This window comes from Emydura macquarii, unplaced genomic scaffold, assembly GCF_026122565.2.
Source record: "Emydura macquarii macquarii isolate MOO-44397 ecotype Brisbane River unplaced genomic scaffold, CSIRO-AGI_Emac_v2 contig_2834, whole genome shotgun sequence".
NCBI classification, from domain to species: Eukaryota; Metazoa; Chordata; order Testudines; family Chelidae; genus Emydura; species Emydura macquarii.
The window spans coordinates 4,308,951-4,328,263 of NW_027132971.1; the positions used below are offsets into that span (position 1 = coordinate 4,308,951).

Sequence of the window (19,313 nt, forward strand, 5' to 3'; positions counted from 1 at the left end):
GGATGTCACATGGGCTGCAGCTGTGTGCTGCTTGGGCTGCAAGCCGGTTGAGACCCACTGGGCATCTCTAGTTTTTCCCCCTACATTCTCTCAAAACTTCACTGCTGTACATCCTGGACAAAAATCTTCAGGAAAAGAAGCAGTGAAGAATTTGTTGGTCAGGCGGCAACTAAGAAAAGAGAACTGTTATTTGTGGGGAGGGAGGGAAAGAATAGCCACAGCTACCCAGGTGAGTACAACTGTCTTTGGGCTTTAGTCATCGTCTGTACGTTGAGGGAGAGCCTGCATTCTAGAGCATTATGTCATCTTAGGGGGGGCAGCTAGCTGAGCTCTCAATGTTTTGTGGCATGGGTGGGACATAGACGAGCTTTATACAGTTCCTGGCACATCTGACATATTTGTAAGTCAACATCAGGAGTGGGTTGGACAGAATTCTTCTCAGAGGAAATCTCTCAGGTCAAGTACAAGGATAAAAAAATATTCCTTGTTGACTGGCCTGTAACAGCACATGCTGAGTCTCCACACAGCATGTCATGGTGTCACAGGCGGAGCTAGTGCTGAGAAGTCATGAATCTGCGGCTAGAGGAAACCCAAGGTTAGGGCCCCGAACAAAGAGTAGGGCTCTTTCTTAAATTCTACACACGAGATCCAGCCTAAAAGCTTCGCAGAGGATCCCAGATTTACTTGTACCAGCTCTTACAGCAGGTAAACAGATTTTCTTATTTAAGGCAGATTCCACAGAACAGCTCACAAACTGATTTTAGTGTACCCGCCCGGAGGAATATTAATATCTACTTCTTTGTCCGGCCCATATTTTCCTTTTTGGGGCTCCTTCACTATGGGCCCATCTCATTCTTTCTTCATCTCTGTCCCTTCCCCTACCCAATCGCCTGGATTGTTCTCTGTTTTCTTACAACTCATTCTTTTTTCTCCATATCTGTTCCTTTTCCTCACCTAGTTTTCTTTCAGCCCATCACTTTGCTATTATTACCAAATAGGAAAGCACAGCTGTGAAAAGAGAACCAGGAATGGAGGTGGGGGTAAGAACGGGTTGACCAAAGTAATGTCTGTAAAAATGCATCGCCCCATGTTTGGAAACCCATCAGCTGCTCTTTCCTGTTCTCAGCATCTGCAATGTAAATATAACAAAATTTATGTGCGCTGCACTCTATGCTGAAGCAACTGTGCTTGACAGACTTGATTTTTCAAAGACTTGCACTGATCAGCCTAAAAACTGGGTGAAGTCAGTTCCTATTTGCCTGTAGCACAGTTCTGTCCTTAGCTTTTTAAGGAAATCTTTTGATTTGCAGGGCAAGAGAGCCCTCTGTTGGTGAAATTCTTATATATCTTTGATAGTAAAACTAATTATAGCAGGCATTTCCTTACTTATGAGGAAACTGTTTAGTGAACTCTACATCTAACAGCTTTGGAGGCAATTGCTGTTAAATCTCCTTTAACATCACTCAGCAGTACATTGAAAAGAAGTCTATTCTCCACTATGATTTCTGCTCACTTCTCTGGGGAAAGTCTTGTCCATATTAGTTCTGTTCTAAAGCTGATTTTGCTACCATCTCTAAAATACAGTCTTAATGTAAATGCTTCAGCTTGAGCAACAAGTATCACCTGAGTATTTTTTTTTTTAATCTTGTGCCTTAAATACCTTGGGTTGGCATGTTGTAGTGCCCTCTTACATGAGCGGGCCTGATTTTGGCTGCATTGGGTGGAACGCAGGGCCCTTTCTGCTAAGGGAGCTCAGGTGTGGAACTCACTTTCTGAGGCGGTCAGCAACGTTCCATGTAAGGCCTTTCAGTTTGGTAATTGGTCTGGCCTCATTTGTTCATCCTGTTGCACGAACTCATTCTGTTTGCCCTTATTTTATTCTGTTTAATTGCTTTGGCCGAGTGGCTGTGTCTCACTGGGTTTTTGGGACCCAGCTTCATTATAAAATTGTTGTGATTCTTCAACTTTGTAAGATATGTACAGAAAACTAATGTGTTCATGCTAGAGATGGGCCTGAACCAAATCACTGGCTCTGCACTTCCCCAGCGTATTTATCTCCAGCCCCCAAATGTTCAAAAATCTTGAGTAAGGCCCAAAAAATCATGAGCTTTTAAAAAATAATAAATGTGGGGTTCTTTTTCTTGCTTTCTGTTTTTTTGCACCTTTCCAGGGTGCTCAGTTCACATTGTCAACATTGTCTCTGCAATCATAATGGGTAGAAACGTATTTTAAAAACTGACGCCTGAGCTTCTCTCAATCATTTGCCTCCAGCCACGGGGCTGTAAGTAAAACATCAACTATTGTGAGATTTGTACCACAATGACACGAAGTGATCACGCTGCTTCCCTGACCTGTAGGGTATGTCACATTTGGCGCTGAGCTCTTTGGCTCATGTCCATGTCTAATTCATGTGTGCATTATTTCAAAGTGCTTACAGGTCACAGGCCCGGCTCAAAAGTTACATGGGGGAGGAAACCAAAGGCTTCATCCTGCCAACGTTTACTACTGACTATAATAAGTGGTTTTGTGTGGCTACTTTGCAGTTAGTGTGTGCAGGATTGGGCCTCCAAGATTGGAAAAACCAGAGGACTCCAACAAGTTTATGCTGCACCTAGCCCCTTTTTGCAAAGCCACTTCCTGGGGTAAGCTTTCTCCCATGTCACACAAAAGATAGCCTCCAATCTGCGTTGCAGTCTTCTCTCAAGATGTGCAGGCTAGACAGCAAACAACCCCAGCCTTCCTCTTGGGTTAGAGGCTGGGATCCCAGTCTGACAAGTGATGAAGAGATGACAATGCTACACTGTCCTAGTCCAGTGTAGCCAGAAGCTTTGAAAAGCAGTGGCCATTGTCTGACATGCTGAGGTTTGATTCTTCGCTGTCACAGAAAGCATTCACGTCAGGAATATTATGAAGCAGTTACTTACGCTGAGTCATAATTTTTGACCCGCAGTTTTGCATCTAACCAGCCTTACGTTGAGCGGCGTTAGCTTCCTCCCAATTGTTCCTTTTTAATGAGTGGCCTGTTAATGGTAAGGTTGTACTGAAGGAGAGTACCCCTTTTAACGACTGAAAAAAGTTTATTGCATTAGTTGTTAAAGTTCCTTAAGTGCTTTAAGACTCCAGTTCAGCAAATCACTTAAGCACATCCTTGACTTTAGTGCTTCAGTGAATTGGGGGTCTATAAGAAATTATATCTGTAAATAGTGATTGTGGGATACTTCTCTTTGTATTACAGAGCATATCATTCCCAGTCTGTTTCAAAAAAATCCTTGCCTTGATCTCATAGTCTTGTGGTGCTTTTCATGAGACTCTGTATCAAACAAACAGTGGTCCCCTGGGGGCACTATCTGAATGCACAGCACAAAGCTTGCTTTCTTTAATGACACATTCAGTATGTCATGTGAATACAATGGGCCAAATCCTGTGCTCAACTACACGTGTAAATCAGGAGTAAGCCTCTTTGGGCCTGATCCAAGGCCCATTTCCCATTGACTTCAATGGGCTTTGGAGGTGCTTTTACATCAAAAGAGTTAGAGCAATGCAAATGTGAGCAGAATTTGGTTTATTGCTTTCAGAAGAGAAAAGTAGAGAGGGGAGAGGTACAGTGTTATGGTCATATTTCAAAAAAGGACTAAGGCCATACATAGTAGATAAAAAATGATGTAATCTAAGACCTATAATATGTGCTTACACCCTGGAATTAACAGCTCCACTCTCCTAGTTATTTTTAGATAATGATGCCATTCCCAGCAGCTTCAAATTGTATTGCTTCCCTTAGATATTTGAGCTCTTCACCGCCATAAGATCTATAATATCAGTGACAGCTGTGTTGTGCGTGCAGCTCACATAGCAACTGAGCACAGCTGTCTGGCCAAGGAAAGTTGGCTCTGGTTTTTCCCATGACCATCTATTAAATGAATGTTAAAAACAAAAGTGGTGAGGTGGGAGGGGACAATGCAAGGAAGAGTGAGACCAGATTCCTTGGTGATAATACACAAACTCTCTTAACTGACAACGGTGGGTTTATTTTTATGATTAGTGCTTCCATTATTGGAATAGGAATCCAGGGTCTGTTACACACAGTGGATGCAGTGCCAGAGTTATTGGAGAACTCCAGTGCTGTATCTACCGACTGGCCTACAGCTGTAACAATGATAGAAATAATTTCCAGCATTATTGATAAAACCATAAATCATATGTGGCTTCCCATTCTGAATCAACTTCCTGCTTCTTCATCACTGTAGCAGCTGCTACTATACAATGGAATTTTCTTATCAGGCTGCAGCTAGTCATATAATGAGCTCTTCCATTCTGACTATGAACACATGCAAATATTTCTTTCCCCCCATTTTCCTGCCATTCCCAAAGGCAAAGAGGTTAGACTGGAACCTCAGACTGCCCTGAGTAGTTGGGCTGCCCCAGGAGTCACAATTTGGTTTCCACTTCCCCCAGCTCCCTGGTGCAACTCAGCTGTGCTGGCTGGTGTGTTAAGGAAGCAAACCCCAGGCTGCACCCCCTTCCCAGTCTGTCAGTTCCTTGGCCTCTGTGTGCAGGAGGGGGAGCAGCTGACCTGGGGAGGCTGCTCTGCCATCCAGGTTGCAATGTGTGAAAGAGGTAGCCCTTACAAGGAAGTAAAGGGACACCTTGAGCCCCCGCCTCCCCTGCCCAAATAAGCTGATTCACAACTGAGCCTCTAAGCAGCAGCTTAGGCAGCTAGCTTTGTGCAGCGTTGCACTCCATTCATTTTCACAGCAAAGATTTTACTGACTGCTTGGAGGAGTCTTTATTAGCCCCTAAGAATCACGTAAGTCTTGGATACTTCAATAGACTCTGATGCCGTAGTGCTCACACTCGGGTATCTCAAAGTACTCTATGTAGAAAAGCATTTTGATTCTGATTGGTTGAAGGACCGGGTACCTCAAGGCCAGGAAGAAGAAATGGAGGCTTTCATTTTTAGGGGACTGATCCAGGGGCATTTACCACCTGATGGTTTTTGGGGGTCTACATGGAATGAATTTGGTCTCTGTCCAATTTACAAGTGTTTATATCTCTAACTCACCACCACCACTGGAAGTAATTGGCATCTTTAGTGGCAGTCTCAGAAGAGAAACATGGAAAATGATCAGTCTCTAAGTTACTGCAGATGGACAGTGCAGGATAGGTTTGGTTAGGCTAGATGAAGCTTGGACTACCATTGCTTGAGCAGTATTGCTTTTGCTAGCTAAACAGTGCTTCCCCCTCCAGAGATTTCAATCTAGCTCTTTTCATATGTTCTAAAATACACTTTTAATTTTCTTAAAGAGAGGTAATTTCTGCTCATGCCATGATTCTGTATGTAGCCAACATAACTCCTCTTAAGTTCTCACACAGCTTTGCAGACTTGAATGATGGGGATGGAGGGAGGCATTGATCAGGGCCTCATGTCCATGGCTGTGTGTGAGAGGAATATGATAGCCAGGGCATCAAGAAAATTCTTCACTTGGAACAGTGGCATCATGTATTTTACTGCTACCTGGAAAGCATCTGGGAAGGAGAAAGATCCTTAGTTTAATATCTTCTCCATATATGCAGTAGCAGCACCAAGAGAGTCCACTGAGCATAAACATGCTTTGATTATTTTAAAAATAAAAGCAGGGGCTATTTATTACAGTGAATTACTGAATTAGCCTTTGACTTCTGGAAACCTGAGTTCAGATCTTACCTGTGTCACAAGCATCATGAATTCAAACTACTCCCTAGTGGATGTATTTATGTGTCTCACAATTTGTAATCTCTGATCAGAAGCTACCAAAGGACTGCAATAGCAGCAGCACTGAATATCAGTTGAGTTTCATCAGCAGAACTATTTATTTACTTTTGCCTAGTTGTAGGCTGTGCTACTGATTTCCACTAACACTAAACTCAGTTTAAGAACTCAACAAGAAAGCATTAGAAATGTTCATATCCCAACAAAAGTTGGTTTTACGGTTCTGTTTGGAAATATGAATGACACAGTAATCAGATTCATTTTTATTAAAAAACTTGCAATAAAATTTCTTAGTATTCACAATCTTAACTTTTATAGCTGCAATATTTTACTAGTACATAACACAGTCTCACATATTTACATTATAATCATCTAACAAAAATAGCCATGTGTACTACTGAATAATGTTTCCAAATATCAGTCTTAACATTTCGGTATTTCCCCCAACTGAACCACTGTCTATGCTCTTAAGCATTTACAGTATATACTAAAGCAAAATAAAAGTTTATGCCATTTAATTTCAGGCAAATCCCTTTAAAGAAGATAGTTCTCTGACTCCCATATTTTTCAAGAGATATAAAGTGCATTGAAGAGGGAGATGTATGCATAATAAAATAACAGCAAAGACTTAACTAACAATTGAAATACATTTGCAATATTGTACAAAAAATAATGCTTAGAAAAAAGTCTTGCTTCACAAACCACTACTGCAATGTTTAGGCAGACAATTCACAGCTGGCAAAAAATTCTGAATTAAAAATTGTCTATGCAAATGCCGTCATGTAATTCCTTCACGATTTTTCGTTCAATGTTTCACATAACGAAGTGAGGTTGTTTGGATGGTAGAAAACTTTCTTAATGCAGAGGTGAAGGGTAATTTCCATTGTCAAAACACAGCGAACATTGTAGGGTCTGCAAAAATGGCTTGTAAAGCCAGCTAAGGAGCCTCACTCCAAAAAAACCCTTAATCATAGCAGGTCTTCAGCAGAACAAAACATACATGTTGTGTGTAGGAACAGCAGCCCTGCTTTAACTTTTAGGAAGATATTAGAAGCAGGATTATGCTCTATTTTTTAATATTTCACTACTATAATACACCATTTTCTAACTGGAAATAATTTCAATAAGGTATGCAGATCTTTCTCTCTGAGAAACGCAAAACAAAATACACCAAGGGCTTAAATATTTTATTTTTTTCCTTTTATTTATTTTTTTTTAATTGGCATTTGCTGGTATTGATCTGCAATCTGCTGGAAGATACATCACTAGATAAAATTGTGAAGCCATGGCCGGAAACCAGAATATTTTTGCTCTGTTCATGAACCACACACTAAGTGGATGCCACTTTTTTTTTTTGTTTGTTTAAAAACTATTTAAAAAAAATAATTATTTTCTGGAAATGGATGGAATGTATATTTTGACACGTACAAAATCATTTTCAATGTTCATTAAATACAAGGAATATCTTGCTAAAAAATAACCCCTCCCAACCCCTGTCCCCTTTTTACATTTCTAATTATAAAATGGTACAGCCACGTCAGGAAACTAACATAAAACAGGAAGTGAAGATGGTAGTATGTACACAGACAAAACACTGTGATATTTCACAATTGTATTAACCTTTTACATTCATAGCAAAGAAGTATAATGATTTTGATGCCTTTTTAAAAATCAAGTAACCAAAAACATTTGTTCTTCCTTTTTTTTTCTACATTCACTCCACCAAGATATGTCTTCCACCAAATCACAAAGAAAATATTTTAGAAACAGAGTTTTTCTTTCTTCAGATGAAAAGTTCTTTCATTGATTTTTCAATTAAACTTTACAGCATCCTTAATGCATCTTCCCCTTTTACAGTGTTTGTTTAAAATATGGACCACATTTTCAGTTGTGGAGCAGCTAGTGTTTTTATTGGTGACAAAAATTCCCAGTTGCTGAAGAATTAGTAAAAACAACGAGAATTCTGTAGCACTTTAAAGACTAACAAATTTAATTTCTGCAGGCATAAGCTTTCGTGGGCTTCAGCCCACTTCCTCAGATGCAGTTGGTAGAAATAATACAGCAAATATTGGCAACATCTATACGAGGCAACATATACATATCCAAAGAATTAGTGTTGTTTGTAATGAGTAAGTCATTTGAAAACTCTAGTTGGCAGATTAGAAACTGTGCAGCAGAGGGCGCTCTTCTCCATAACTACTGTCCAGTTCATCAATCAATAAGTACCATCTGGTATATGAACAAATTCCAGACTAAAAAGTCCATCTGGTGTTTTTTTTTTCAACTGCAAAAGTATCAATTAGTTCAGGCAACAGTTTGCTAAAAGAAAATAACTAGTTGTATTGGATCAACTGCTGCTATTAGAAAAAAGTCCACTAAAGTAACAGTGTCAGCCTGTCCCCTTCCTATCTCTTACAAAATACTTCATTATATTATTTAAATTATTACTTTTAAGCAAATCAATTAAATTCTTTGACACTAATTGTCCAATATATGCTTTGGCTCTATAAAATAAATTCATCAATGCTCAGTTTTCCTTAATAACAATCCATCTTTAGCTGTTAAACAGTTGACCTGAGTCTGAGTGGTTAGGTTATTCTGAAACCCTCAAAGAACATTGGCACTATCTTTTACTAAACATTTAAACTTAATTGTGTTGTAGGACAAAGACGACTCTCTCATTCTTGTTCACACTGAGGCCTCTTTGCACTGCCAGAGCGGTGTGAAGCGGCCTTAATGTAAATGAAAACCAGGCCCTATATGCAGTATAGGCCAGATCCAGAGGTATGGGTAAACTTCATATAGCACAAGTATGGGGTGCAATGCACAGTTGGCATAAAGCTCACATTTCCATTCTCATGATCTTGTGGCTACCCTGGGAAGTCTAGTGCCCTTGTAATGAGTTAGAGTAACCTAATGGCTGCTCTAAATTATGCTGGTTGCAACATCCACCAGAGCCAAAAATGCCACTGAGGATTGGTTTTATCCTGGCCATGCGCCCTTCCCTCTGCAACACAGAAAGCAGAAAGTGGGGTATTTTAAAAGCCCTTATATCACCTGTGTGACTCTGGAAGATCACTCTTACACTGGAGTGATTTTCTATGGGCTGGCTAAGATGCCTTAGGGCCAGAATACACTTAGGGTGTGGTGCAAAGTGGATATAGCACACCAGCAAATCTGGTGCTATAACTCCAGTTTGTTAAGTCAGATCAATCTGGATGCAGCCTATGTTCATGATGACATGGCATCCCTATTGTATTCCTATCAGATTTGCAATCTTCTCTTACAAATATCTGCACAAATGTCCCTATAAGGAAAAAAACCCATTACCAATACAAGAGAAATATAAATCATTAAGTGATCATTTGCCAATGCCTTCCTTTATTTGCCCAGACCACTTGGCCATATTCTTAGCTCATTTTGACCTATTTACTTAGACCTAATCTTTCAGAGGGACAGTTACTGGTTAGGAACAAGCTACCTATATATAAAATCACAGCTGCACAGGTGACAATTCACAGCTGCACAGGTGAAATGCATTTGCTTTTGCTGCATATAACTTGCATTATCATTGCAACACTGACCAATCATCATGACCATGATTTGCATCCTGTGTTATATAAAAACTTGAGCCCTGATCATTGCCTTTTCATCACAAATTTTCCTGGAAGAAGTAATGCAACATACATTAATCAGAGAAAATTCATAGGGCTGTATGTCTGAAAATCTATACATAAATTACTGCACTCTAAGGTTTCTACATTTAATAGAAATTGCAAGTAAAATCCATTTCCTGGAAAATCAATAGCTGATGTTTCATAATTAAGGGCACATACATGTGTAAAGCAGTCTGCAAAAGCCTGTCAGGGCAATTCATCTCTGTTTGAATAACTGAAGAATTCATAATTAGATTAGATAGTTTTGATTCAGGAGGGTGGATAAAATAAACTTGAGATGAGCCTAAACCAAATCTTGGATCCTGACATCCTCGAGCTTTGGGATAGTCCAAATTCAGTTCTGGATCTGAAGTCTTGTAACTTGGGCCCACTTCTACCAGAAATGAGAATATATCACTAACCATCATGTAACAAGTTCCTACTAAAACAGTAACCTCTCACAACTGCTTCCTGTGGGCCTGATCCACACCTCATTGAAGTCAATGGAAAATCTTCTATAAAGTTACATGTCCACTAGCACCTTGCTGATAGGAACCAAGCCCTCCTCACTTGCCCCACGTATGAATTCAATAGTTTTCAATTGCTCATATTAAAGTAGTTTTTTGTGCCGCTATCTCTAAGTCAAAAACTGACTAAAAAACCTGTCTCCCTCTGTTTTCATTGCAATTCATTCTTAAAAATCATACCATAGTCTGTGCATGTACACATGTGAATTCAGTACTGTAGAGACCAGAAAGATGAATATCAATTTATTCTGTCTACAAATTATTGACTTGTCTCCATCCTCTCCCATGTTTTAAAACTACTGTGAATCAGAAAAAAAAGTAACGTTAATGCCAATTTTCCAGACCCCTGCAGACTGGGTGAGTCAGGAAGAACTGATTCACAGATGGCACATGGGACAAGCCCCATATTTGTGTTCACAAACAAACATTTGCATGTGTAAATTGGGTAGCCCATGAGTGCCTCCCCCGCCAAGTGCAGGGTTTTGTCCATGCAATGGGTACATGTGCACGTTTTACATGGTTCACACACTCAACAGGCCTTTTGGAATGTAGCTTAATTAAACCCCCCAAAACCAAGAGAAAGTCACAATATGTCTGTCCAAATTCACATCTTCAACTGCTGGTCACTGAAGAGTCTTCAGGCTTCCCAAGTTACACAGCTGCAGAGGCTGCTGCTTATCCAAAGAAGAAGCTGCCCCCTCAGTAACAATCTCTGCATTACACGCCTGCCCCAGCCTGGCCCTTCCCCATAGGTGAAAGAAGTCACAGACTCTGAGCAGCTCAATGGCTTTTGGGAAAGGTGCTGCAGAACACTGAAGAAGCTCAGCAACTGGAAGACATTTTAAAAGGGCTGCATTAAAGGTGTTTTTTCATTATGAAATTCATCCAGGGAGGCGCTGAAGATTTCCTACCATTCACCCACATTGCGAATGAGAAATCAGAAAAATGCTCACTTGGATGAAAAGAACAGCAAGAGAGGGGAGAAGCAACAGGATCCTCTTCCCATGATAGGGATTCTCTTTTCTTTGGCCTGGTCTACACCCAAAATTTAGGCTGGCCTAGATATGTTGCTTAGCAGCGTGAAAAATTCACACTCCTGAGTGATTCATACTCCTGTGGTTAACCTGACCTAAGCCCCACTGTAGACAGCGCTAGGTTGGTGGAAGAATTCTTTCGTCGCCCTAGCTATCGCCTCTTGGGGAGGTGGATTAACTACAGCCAGAGGAGAACACTTTCCACTGCTGCAGTGAGTGTCTGCACTACAGCTCAACAGCGGCACCACTGCAGTTCTGCAGCTGTAGCATTTCCATTGTAGACATACCCTTAAAGCACTGATCTGTCTCCCCAGGCAGTGCTCCTGTGAATGAGTTTACTCTAGCCCTAGGAATAGCTAGTAATTCCCATGGGCTTTGCAGTGCCACCAGGTATGGTGGCGGTGAAGAGTAACAGACGGTAGATAGAGTGTTACAATGTGAGTGTGGAGGATTATTTACATGAACACTCCACTTCCCTAGGGAAGGCTGTCTTGTTTTGTGAATAGGAGGTAGGTTGGCTGCACAGCCAACATCTGAGGCCCAGAAGTCAATGAATATTTAATCTGGACTAAGTCTTAATACTGGACCCCAGATTTTAATATATAATAGTATGCAGGAATTACAGGGAGGTCCAAGCAAGGGGCAATCTTGCATATTATTTCCCAGTCCTGCAAGTACTTATGTACATTTATGCATGTATACTCATGCTTAATTTTGTTCATGTGAGTAGTTTCATTGAAGGCTCCTCATGTGAGTAAAGTTAATTATGTCCATAAATATTTGTAGGATCGGGGTTTATAGGTGTTACAATATAACCCTGCACAGTATGATGAGTTTAGGTAGAGTCTCAGTTTGAACACAAACTTGCCTGATTTTGTGAGCTTAATAACATAAAAAAATACAGAAAACATAAAACAGCCAAAGATTCCCAAGATGCTTGACAAGTTTCAAATACAAAGAGCACTTTATCAATCAGACCCTGATTTAGGAAAGCATCCCTATTCAGGACATGTGCTTAACTATAAACACGTGCCTAAATCCCATCCAAATCAAGGGGACTTGAGTATATTCCTAAAATTAAACACGTGCTTAAGTGCTTTCCTAAATAGGGATGGATTTAAGCATGTGCTTAAGTGCCTGCCTGAAGTGGGGCCTCAGTGAAGTGTAACTGCATGGGCAGGCTTTGAACAATGCACAGAATAACTGGCCAATCTGGGAGAGAAATGGAATAATATTTTAGCGACGTGAATCTGCAGGTAGAATTTAGGAATTAAAAACTAAGACCCCAAGCTGGAATTTGGCCAGGGCATCACAACACTTGTGAAAAGGACCAGAAGCAGTCAAGGCCTCAGTTTTATGTCTGACCTGAAAGACAGCACGTCCTTGAACACAGCTATGTCTAACACTATTGCTGGGGCAGTGATTTAATACTGACTAAAAGGTTCATTTCCTAGAGCAGCGTGGGTATTCTCTCGTCTCTCACTGAAGTACTGACTTTGCCTGCCTTACTGTTGGATCATCCCAATATGAGATGGCTATAGATAACTGGTACCGCTGACCCTTAACATTAGTTTAACAAAAGGTTTGTAATAAAATAAATGTTCTAAGTCAGCTCCACTGCAATCCAGGCTCTGGTTTTAAGGATGATTCAGATTGTTCTGTCTATTCCGAGTCTGCAAATATTTTGATATTTAACTTAAAATCTAACTTCAACTTAAAAATCATGTTTCTGTCTGAACATTTTTTTAAACTTATTCTTGATCCAAGTAATACCTTAAATGACTATAACAGGGATAGATTAGTGAATTTTTTCGCTCTCCTTGATCAAATTGTTTACTTTGTGCATTGAGAGCTCTTTGTGTATAATCAGTTTCCTTATTTCCTCTGTATAGGCAATTTAGATGAATTTCATCCCAGTGCAGAAGGCCAGCATTAGGCCTTTGCACCACTTATATCCCTTTTCAGCATTATTTCCAGGGCTTATGTGGGGCTTATGTGGTGCCTTGTGCACGGGGATGAATTTCACTCAGTCAGATTTCCCTGTGCTTAGGGTGGATCTTTCATAGAGCAACAGGGAATAGAAAAAATTAAAAAATCTGATGATAAACCACAAATATTGGCAATGATGACCCATGGCAGGTGAAGAGTCTGACACTAGCTTTAGCTTGCTTAGTCAATTGGAAATCTAGTCAATTTAAAATGTCCCTTTAATAAAACAAAAAGATATATATATTTTGTGCACAGGCCACAGTTTTGAATCATTATTTTATATTTTCAAAACTTTTGGACTAAGAATATTCAAAATTTCATCGGCAAAAGGAAATGTTTGAGTCATAACTGGACAAAAAGAATCCAGCAAACTTTCTCTCCCCCTCTTCCTTCAACCACCCCGTCTTGTAATTTAAGGAAGGATCAATTAGCTTTTTAAAAAAATTATTGTTAAACAAATTTCTCTTAGTGTAAGAGCTCACATGCCACATTTCAGCAGGGAGTGAATTTTTATAGCTAAAGTATTAATGCCTGAAAAAAGGAGATTAAAATGGCAATGCTGAAAGAACCTAGTAGTGACATTTTGAGATTCTGCTACAACACAATTTGGTGAAAATCGCTTTCTTTTCCTTGCAATTTGTGTATGAGCTGTGTGCTGTTGATTCTACTGACCTGCTCAGGAGGGGGAAATGTGACTTAAATCTTTTGACTGTCAAAAGAAAATGTTCACACTTCTATAAAAAACAAGCTGAAAGTCCTCCTTTGCACTTTAATATTTTGATTGAACATAAAATTGCCCCCTGAATACATAGCAATAAGTAGCACATTTTTGTAAGTTATAGTTAAAGACAGGCTAGTTAAAGACTTTGGTTTTGGCATTCAGATGATGCCTTAATTTTTAATCCCAGAAAAAAACCTGAATTATTTCGCTACATTTTTTCTTCAGGTTCAAATATACCAGTAGCTCATCTCACTCATTGTATTGCCACATTCAGAGGTCTCTAGAAAGCAGGGAACTGAAAATTCACCTAAATCTTGTGTTTGATAACAATGACGTGCAAAAATTGTACTTAAAATATGAAGGCAAGCAATTCTCCAGCTGCTCTTGGTTTAACTATTTATTCTGAAAATTGACATTGTAGTCCTCTTTGCTGTTCAGATCCTTTCTACAAGTATTTCCATCAGCCACAAATACCTACATGGGGATTACCAAGCGCCCTCTTGAAACTACTCAGACACTCATTGGTCTGCTGATTTTTGTTTTTAAATTTAAGGAAGTTCTGATTTTAAACTAGATCCTGTTTTCCAGCTACTGAACAAGGAAGTCACAAGGAAGGCCATTAATGTACCAGAGGCTGCTAATTGCAGAAAATATAGCAAGGACAGGACGAAGTTTAATGCCATTCTTTTCCTCTTTTACATATGGTATTGCCTGTGCATTTAATAGAGTTCTGTAAGTGGAAGCCAACATAATGCAGTTTTAAAAAACAAGACAGCAACTTCAACTGAGAGCTTCAACTCACATGGGTAAAGGCCTGAAAATATAATCTCCAAGACCCACTTTAAAGGCTTTAAAATCTTAAAGAAAATAGGCTTCATATTAATACAGAGTGCTGAAACACTGATTCTTTTCGAAGCCATGCATACTTCATGCAGAAATGTCAAGGCAATAATAAATCCTGGAGACAGATCATGAAATGATCAGAGAACAGGAATTCAAACTTCCAGATTGAACTCTTGGAAAAGCTGGGGTCAGTCAATGAAAAAAAGTGTCCATCCATAAACTATAAATAAACATCATCTTCTTTTTAAAAAAACAATGAACAAGAGTAGAAAACACTCAAGCTGTCATTTCAGTTGTACACTTACGAGCTACTGAAGAGGTACAGGACTGCTTTTAAGCATGTGGGAAAACAATAAGCTTTCATCTTCCACGTGAACGAAATGGACACATGTAGATGATGAAACTGCATCCAAGTAGACACAACTGTCACTATTGCTTTTTATGACCATCTCAGAATGGAGTGCACTGGATTTATAGTGTTCTAGAGAGAGAGGGGTGTGTGGTGTGTGTGTGTGTGGTCCAAATTCTAAAAAGCTGATTCAGTCCCTGCCCCTCACACCTAACCTTTAGTTTGGTGGGGTTTTTCTATTTGTTTTTCAGGATTTCACCTCTTCGCAGTCTTGGTCAGTGGAAAGCTCCACATCAGACAGTCCCACCTCCATTGCCATAATCAACGATATATCGGAATCACTGCTGACTGCTGGCTCCTGTTCACCTGCAAGAAGACAAGAAAAGGGGTGAATGTTCAAGACTTTGTGTCAGTTTATCACAGTTATTTAAATCCAGAGAAGAGCCCACAATCTTGATCCACGCTTCCCCAGGGTTTGGATTCTGGATTCTGGTTCTATTCAATCTCTAAGATGTTTTAAAAGTCAACAAATTCCAGCCAGGCATGAATTAAGGCTAAAAGAGGCCTTGATAACAAAACTTCAATCAGACTCTTCCACTTCTGGAAAGGTTCCCTGTAGAGTTCCTAGTCTCCATGACTTTCCTGCTATTCCACTGACACTTCCTCCAAATACTTATCAGCTCCCACCAAGACCACTCTTGATCCCCTTCCCATCCAAAGAACTTTGTCTATCCCACCATGGGCAGAATAGCCCTTGTTTCATATCTTCCTTACAGGGGCAATTCAGGGAAGACCCTATCTCTCTCCTGCTCAGTCTTTCAGGTATATTTTGGCAGCCACAGGTACCAGAGTTTCTATCTTAATTTGCCTTGATACCAACTAAATTTAGAGGCAGATCAATTAAACCTTCACCTGACTACAAGTTGCCTCATGCTGTGTGTTTAGGAAGAACAGCACCTTTTCCAGTATCATGCTATAGCTGTTACCGTATGTGTATTTCAACAATGGTGAAGTCAATGGGAGATTTGCACACGAAAAGACTGCAGGATCAAGCTAATATTTTGAGAACAAATAAGAAAACTATCATGTCCTGATCTTTGGGGGGAAACTTCCTGGTCACTTGGACGGCCAACTCTGAATGACAGTATGGATCTTTAGGGAGAAGTGGCCGTTTCATAATTGTCTCTATAATTAAACAGATTTGACAATGTTCCACTGTTGTAGTACAGCGTAGTAAAAGTTGTGGTAGTTCATCATTTCTAGAGCTGATGACTGAACCACAGAAGCTGAGCTAGACTGAAATTTAAAACAAAAAGTTTGAAGGTGGATGTGAGATTGCCATGGGGTCATCAAATGATATCTCAGTCAAACCACAAAAGCAAAAAGCAGTTTGATTTATTCTAAAGTAAATGAATACAATCCCCTTTCATCCGCCTCACAACAACTGCAAATTCTAAACTGTGATTATTAAAGAAAAAGTATGTCTGTTGTTGCTTATACTACCATCAGACGATGTTTTGGCAAGAAAAATTAAGAACATCTGGATTAGTGCATATTCAAACAGTTACTTCATGCCATTTCCTCTCTGCAACTTTTCACCTTGGATTATTTTTATATACACTGTAATTGCAAAACAAATAATCTGACACATAAGTATGTCTCTCTGTATAAAGTCATCTCCATCAATATCACAGTAGCCAAAAGTTTAAAACCATTGCCTTGGCTATAAATATTATCACTGGAGATAAAAGGAATACTTACTGAATAAATAATCTAGAATGCAAACATTAATGGATTTTAATTACATTAGATTTTTGGATTACTTGTTAGATCAAACAGTGAAAAAGCATAAATGCATATTTCACTGAGACCTCAAATAAAAACTGCCTAAGCCTGAAAGAAACTTTCTAGACTACTGGGTTATTAATGTATGTTCCATAATTAATTATTTTTAAGATAAAATGATAATCAAAACAAACTGACGTAATAAGTGGGTTTCCATTTCATTGATACTATATTCCATTGTTCATATGGTTTAACCACATTAAAAGTCAGCTGTGGGATTCTCAAGACAATAGTAACTTTAATCTGAACTAAATGCGAGGTAAAGATGAATGAGCTGATTTACACCACTTGCATACAGGTACGCTGAACATACATACAGATGTCACAGCATCATCTAATAAGTATTTCTGATGCTGCAATGTTATTCAAGGAATTTTACTTCTTTCCAGGGTGCACAGCAGGGAGTAATGGCAAGACCCTTTAGCAGTGTCCAGAACAGGTAGATAGCGTGACGATGACGGTAGCACTATGACCCACCACAAACTTCCTAACACCTCCACGTTCAGAGGCGCGAGAAATCTTTTCAAACCTGTTCGCTTCTATTCTGTAAAAGTTTATTTTCCTTTGGAAAAAAAAACCACCGTAGGAATTATGAAATACACTGGGTAAAATTAATCTTTGCTTAAAAAAAATAAGCTGCTGCCCATTTTACAGTGATTTTCCTTGTTTCAGAAACAGAGTTCAGTCAGGCTAATGATGCAAAGGGGGTCATAATAATTAACCTTTGGACAATGCTTCAAAGATGTAAAGCACTACATAAGTGCTGGATAACATGAATATTTCTTTTTTCTTTCTTTCGGAGGATTAGCTCATCTGCTATCAAAGCAGAAGTTTAAAAACCTAAAGCTGTAGCCTCCCATTTCAATACAGTGAGAAGAAGGCAGCAAGGAAGAAATTAAGGTTGTGGACAGCCAAGATTTTTGTCCAATTTCTTCACAGTGACACTGCAGTCCACTTAAGGGCTCAGTGCCGAACTTCCTTTGAAAGGTGAGAGCAATGTAAAGGAGCAGATGTATCTCTGCGCATTTAATGCCTGATCCTGCTCCACTAAAGCACAGAGTGACTTAACCATTGACTACAGAAGACATAGGCCCAAACTCTATAAAGCCAGCACAAGTGACATCAGACTGCTTAGTTTTTGGCAGTTCTCCATGTACAGATCTAGCTGTGAGTTGTTGCTTTCTATGCCAATATGTCAGACCTGTAACCATGCATAAGTCTCTCTGGAAATACTGGTTGTCTAACAAGTGCATCATTCCGGCTGCCCCATAAAGCATGGGCTACTTCTTTAACAGATGTTCAATAACACTGTCAATGAGATTTGCAGAATAGGGGAGTAAACAACCTTTGCCTTAACTGTATGCTTCAAATAGCTTAGTAGCATTTGTGTGACCTCATTTCTCATATCTAAGGCTGCAAGTCTGTCACGGAGGTTGCGGATTCCGTGACTTTCCGCAACCTTCGTGACTTCTGCAGCAGCCGGGGCGACTGACTTCTGGGGGTCCTGAAGCGCTGCTCAGGCAGCCCTGCAGCTGGCCCCGGGGACTGCCCGGGCAGTGGTCCCAGGGGCGGCCCCAGAGAGCGATTCTCAGGGGCCTGGGAACAGCGGCTTGGGGGCAGTCAGTCCCCATCACTGGAATAGGGGCCAGCTGTCTGACCCTGGGACCCCCCAGAGCATCAGCACCCCACAGCAGCTAAGATTTAGTCACTGGTATTTTTAGTAAAAGTAATGGACTTGTCACGGGCTGTGAATTTTTGTTTATTGCCCATGACCGGTCCATGACTTTTACTAAAAATACCAATGACTAAATCTTAGCCTTACTTACATCTCTCACTGGATGAAGAACTAAGTGTTTGCGCTGGAAAGGCTGCCACCACCTTCAATAGACTAACTAAAAGAGCATGGAACAACTCAAAGCTTACCATCAACACCAAAACGCTAGTGTACCAAGCTTGTGTTCTCAGCTCTTTCATGTATGCTGGGGAAACATGGACAACTTGTCCTCATCAGGAGAAAAGGTTAAACAGTTTCCATTTCAGTGTTGCCAACTTTCATGATTTAATTACAAGTTTTGTCATATTTAATATATTTTCTTAAAGTCCCAGCTCCTGGAGTCAGGTGAGAATCTCAATCTTCATTTAAAAAAAAAGAATGTTTCTAGCTCTGTGGAAGCACAGAAAAGCTTGAAAACGTGAACACTAAAGGCTCATAAAACAGAAGGCAAATAAAAAGAACCGCACATTTATTATTTTTTAAAATCTTGTTATTTTTAAGGCAATCTCATGGTATTTGGGAGGCCTGACTCATGATTTTTGCATGCTTGGGGTTGACAATTCTGCTCGCCAATGTGCTCTGTAGTATTTTACACTTTAAATTGAAATGTTTTGTGACTGGAGCATGCTGTGGAGTGAAGCAAAAGGCACCTCACAAGCTGATTTTACCACCTACAGTGGGTAATGGTAAGTCTCATTCAGAACACTAGTATCACTTTCCTTTTACTTTCGAGAGAAGCAATGCTACATGTCACAGCATGCTGCCTTTCCCTGCCTGATTCTGTATAGGCAATTTCCATTCAGTTGTGTTCTCTGACATATGATGGTTT

The 19,313-nt window shown here is 39.9% G+C and overlaps 1 protein-coding gene across 1 annotated transcript in view; it reads right to left on the reverse strand.

Annotated features, from left to right (window-relative positions):
* Positions 1-14,324: 14,324 nt before the first annotated feature.
* The window catches only part of RNF150 (ring finger protein 150), a 171,462-nt gene continuing 166,473 nt past the window's right edge, over positions 14,325-19,313 (reverse strand). The window contains exon 7 of the mRNA XM_067567985.1: positions 14,325-15,231. Within this exon, the coding sequence (XP_067424086.1) occupies positions 15,113-15,231 (119 nt within the window). The 3' untranslated portion in view covers positions 14,325-15,112. The remainder of the gene's footprint in view (positions 15,232-19,313) is intronic.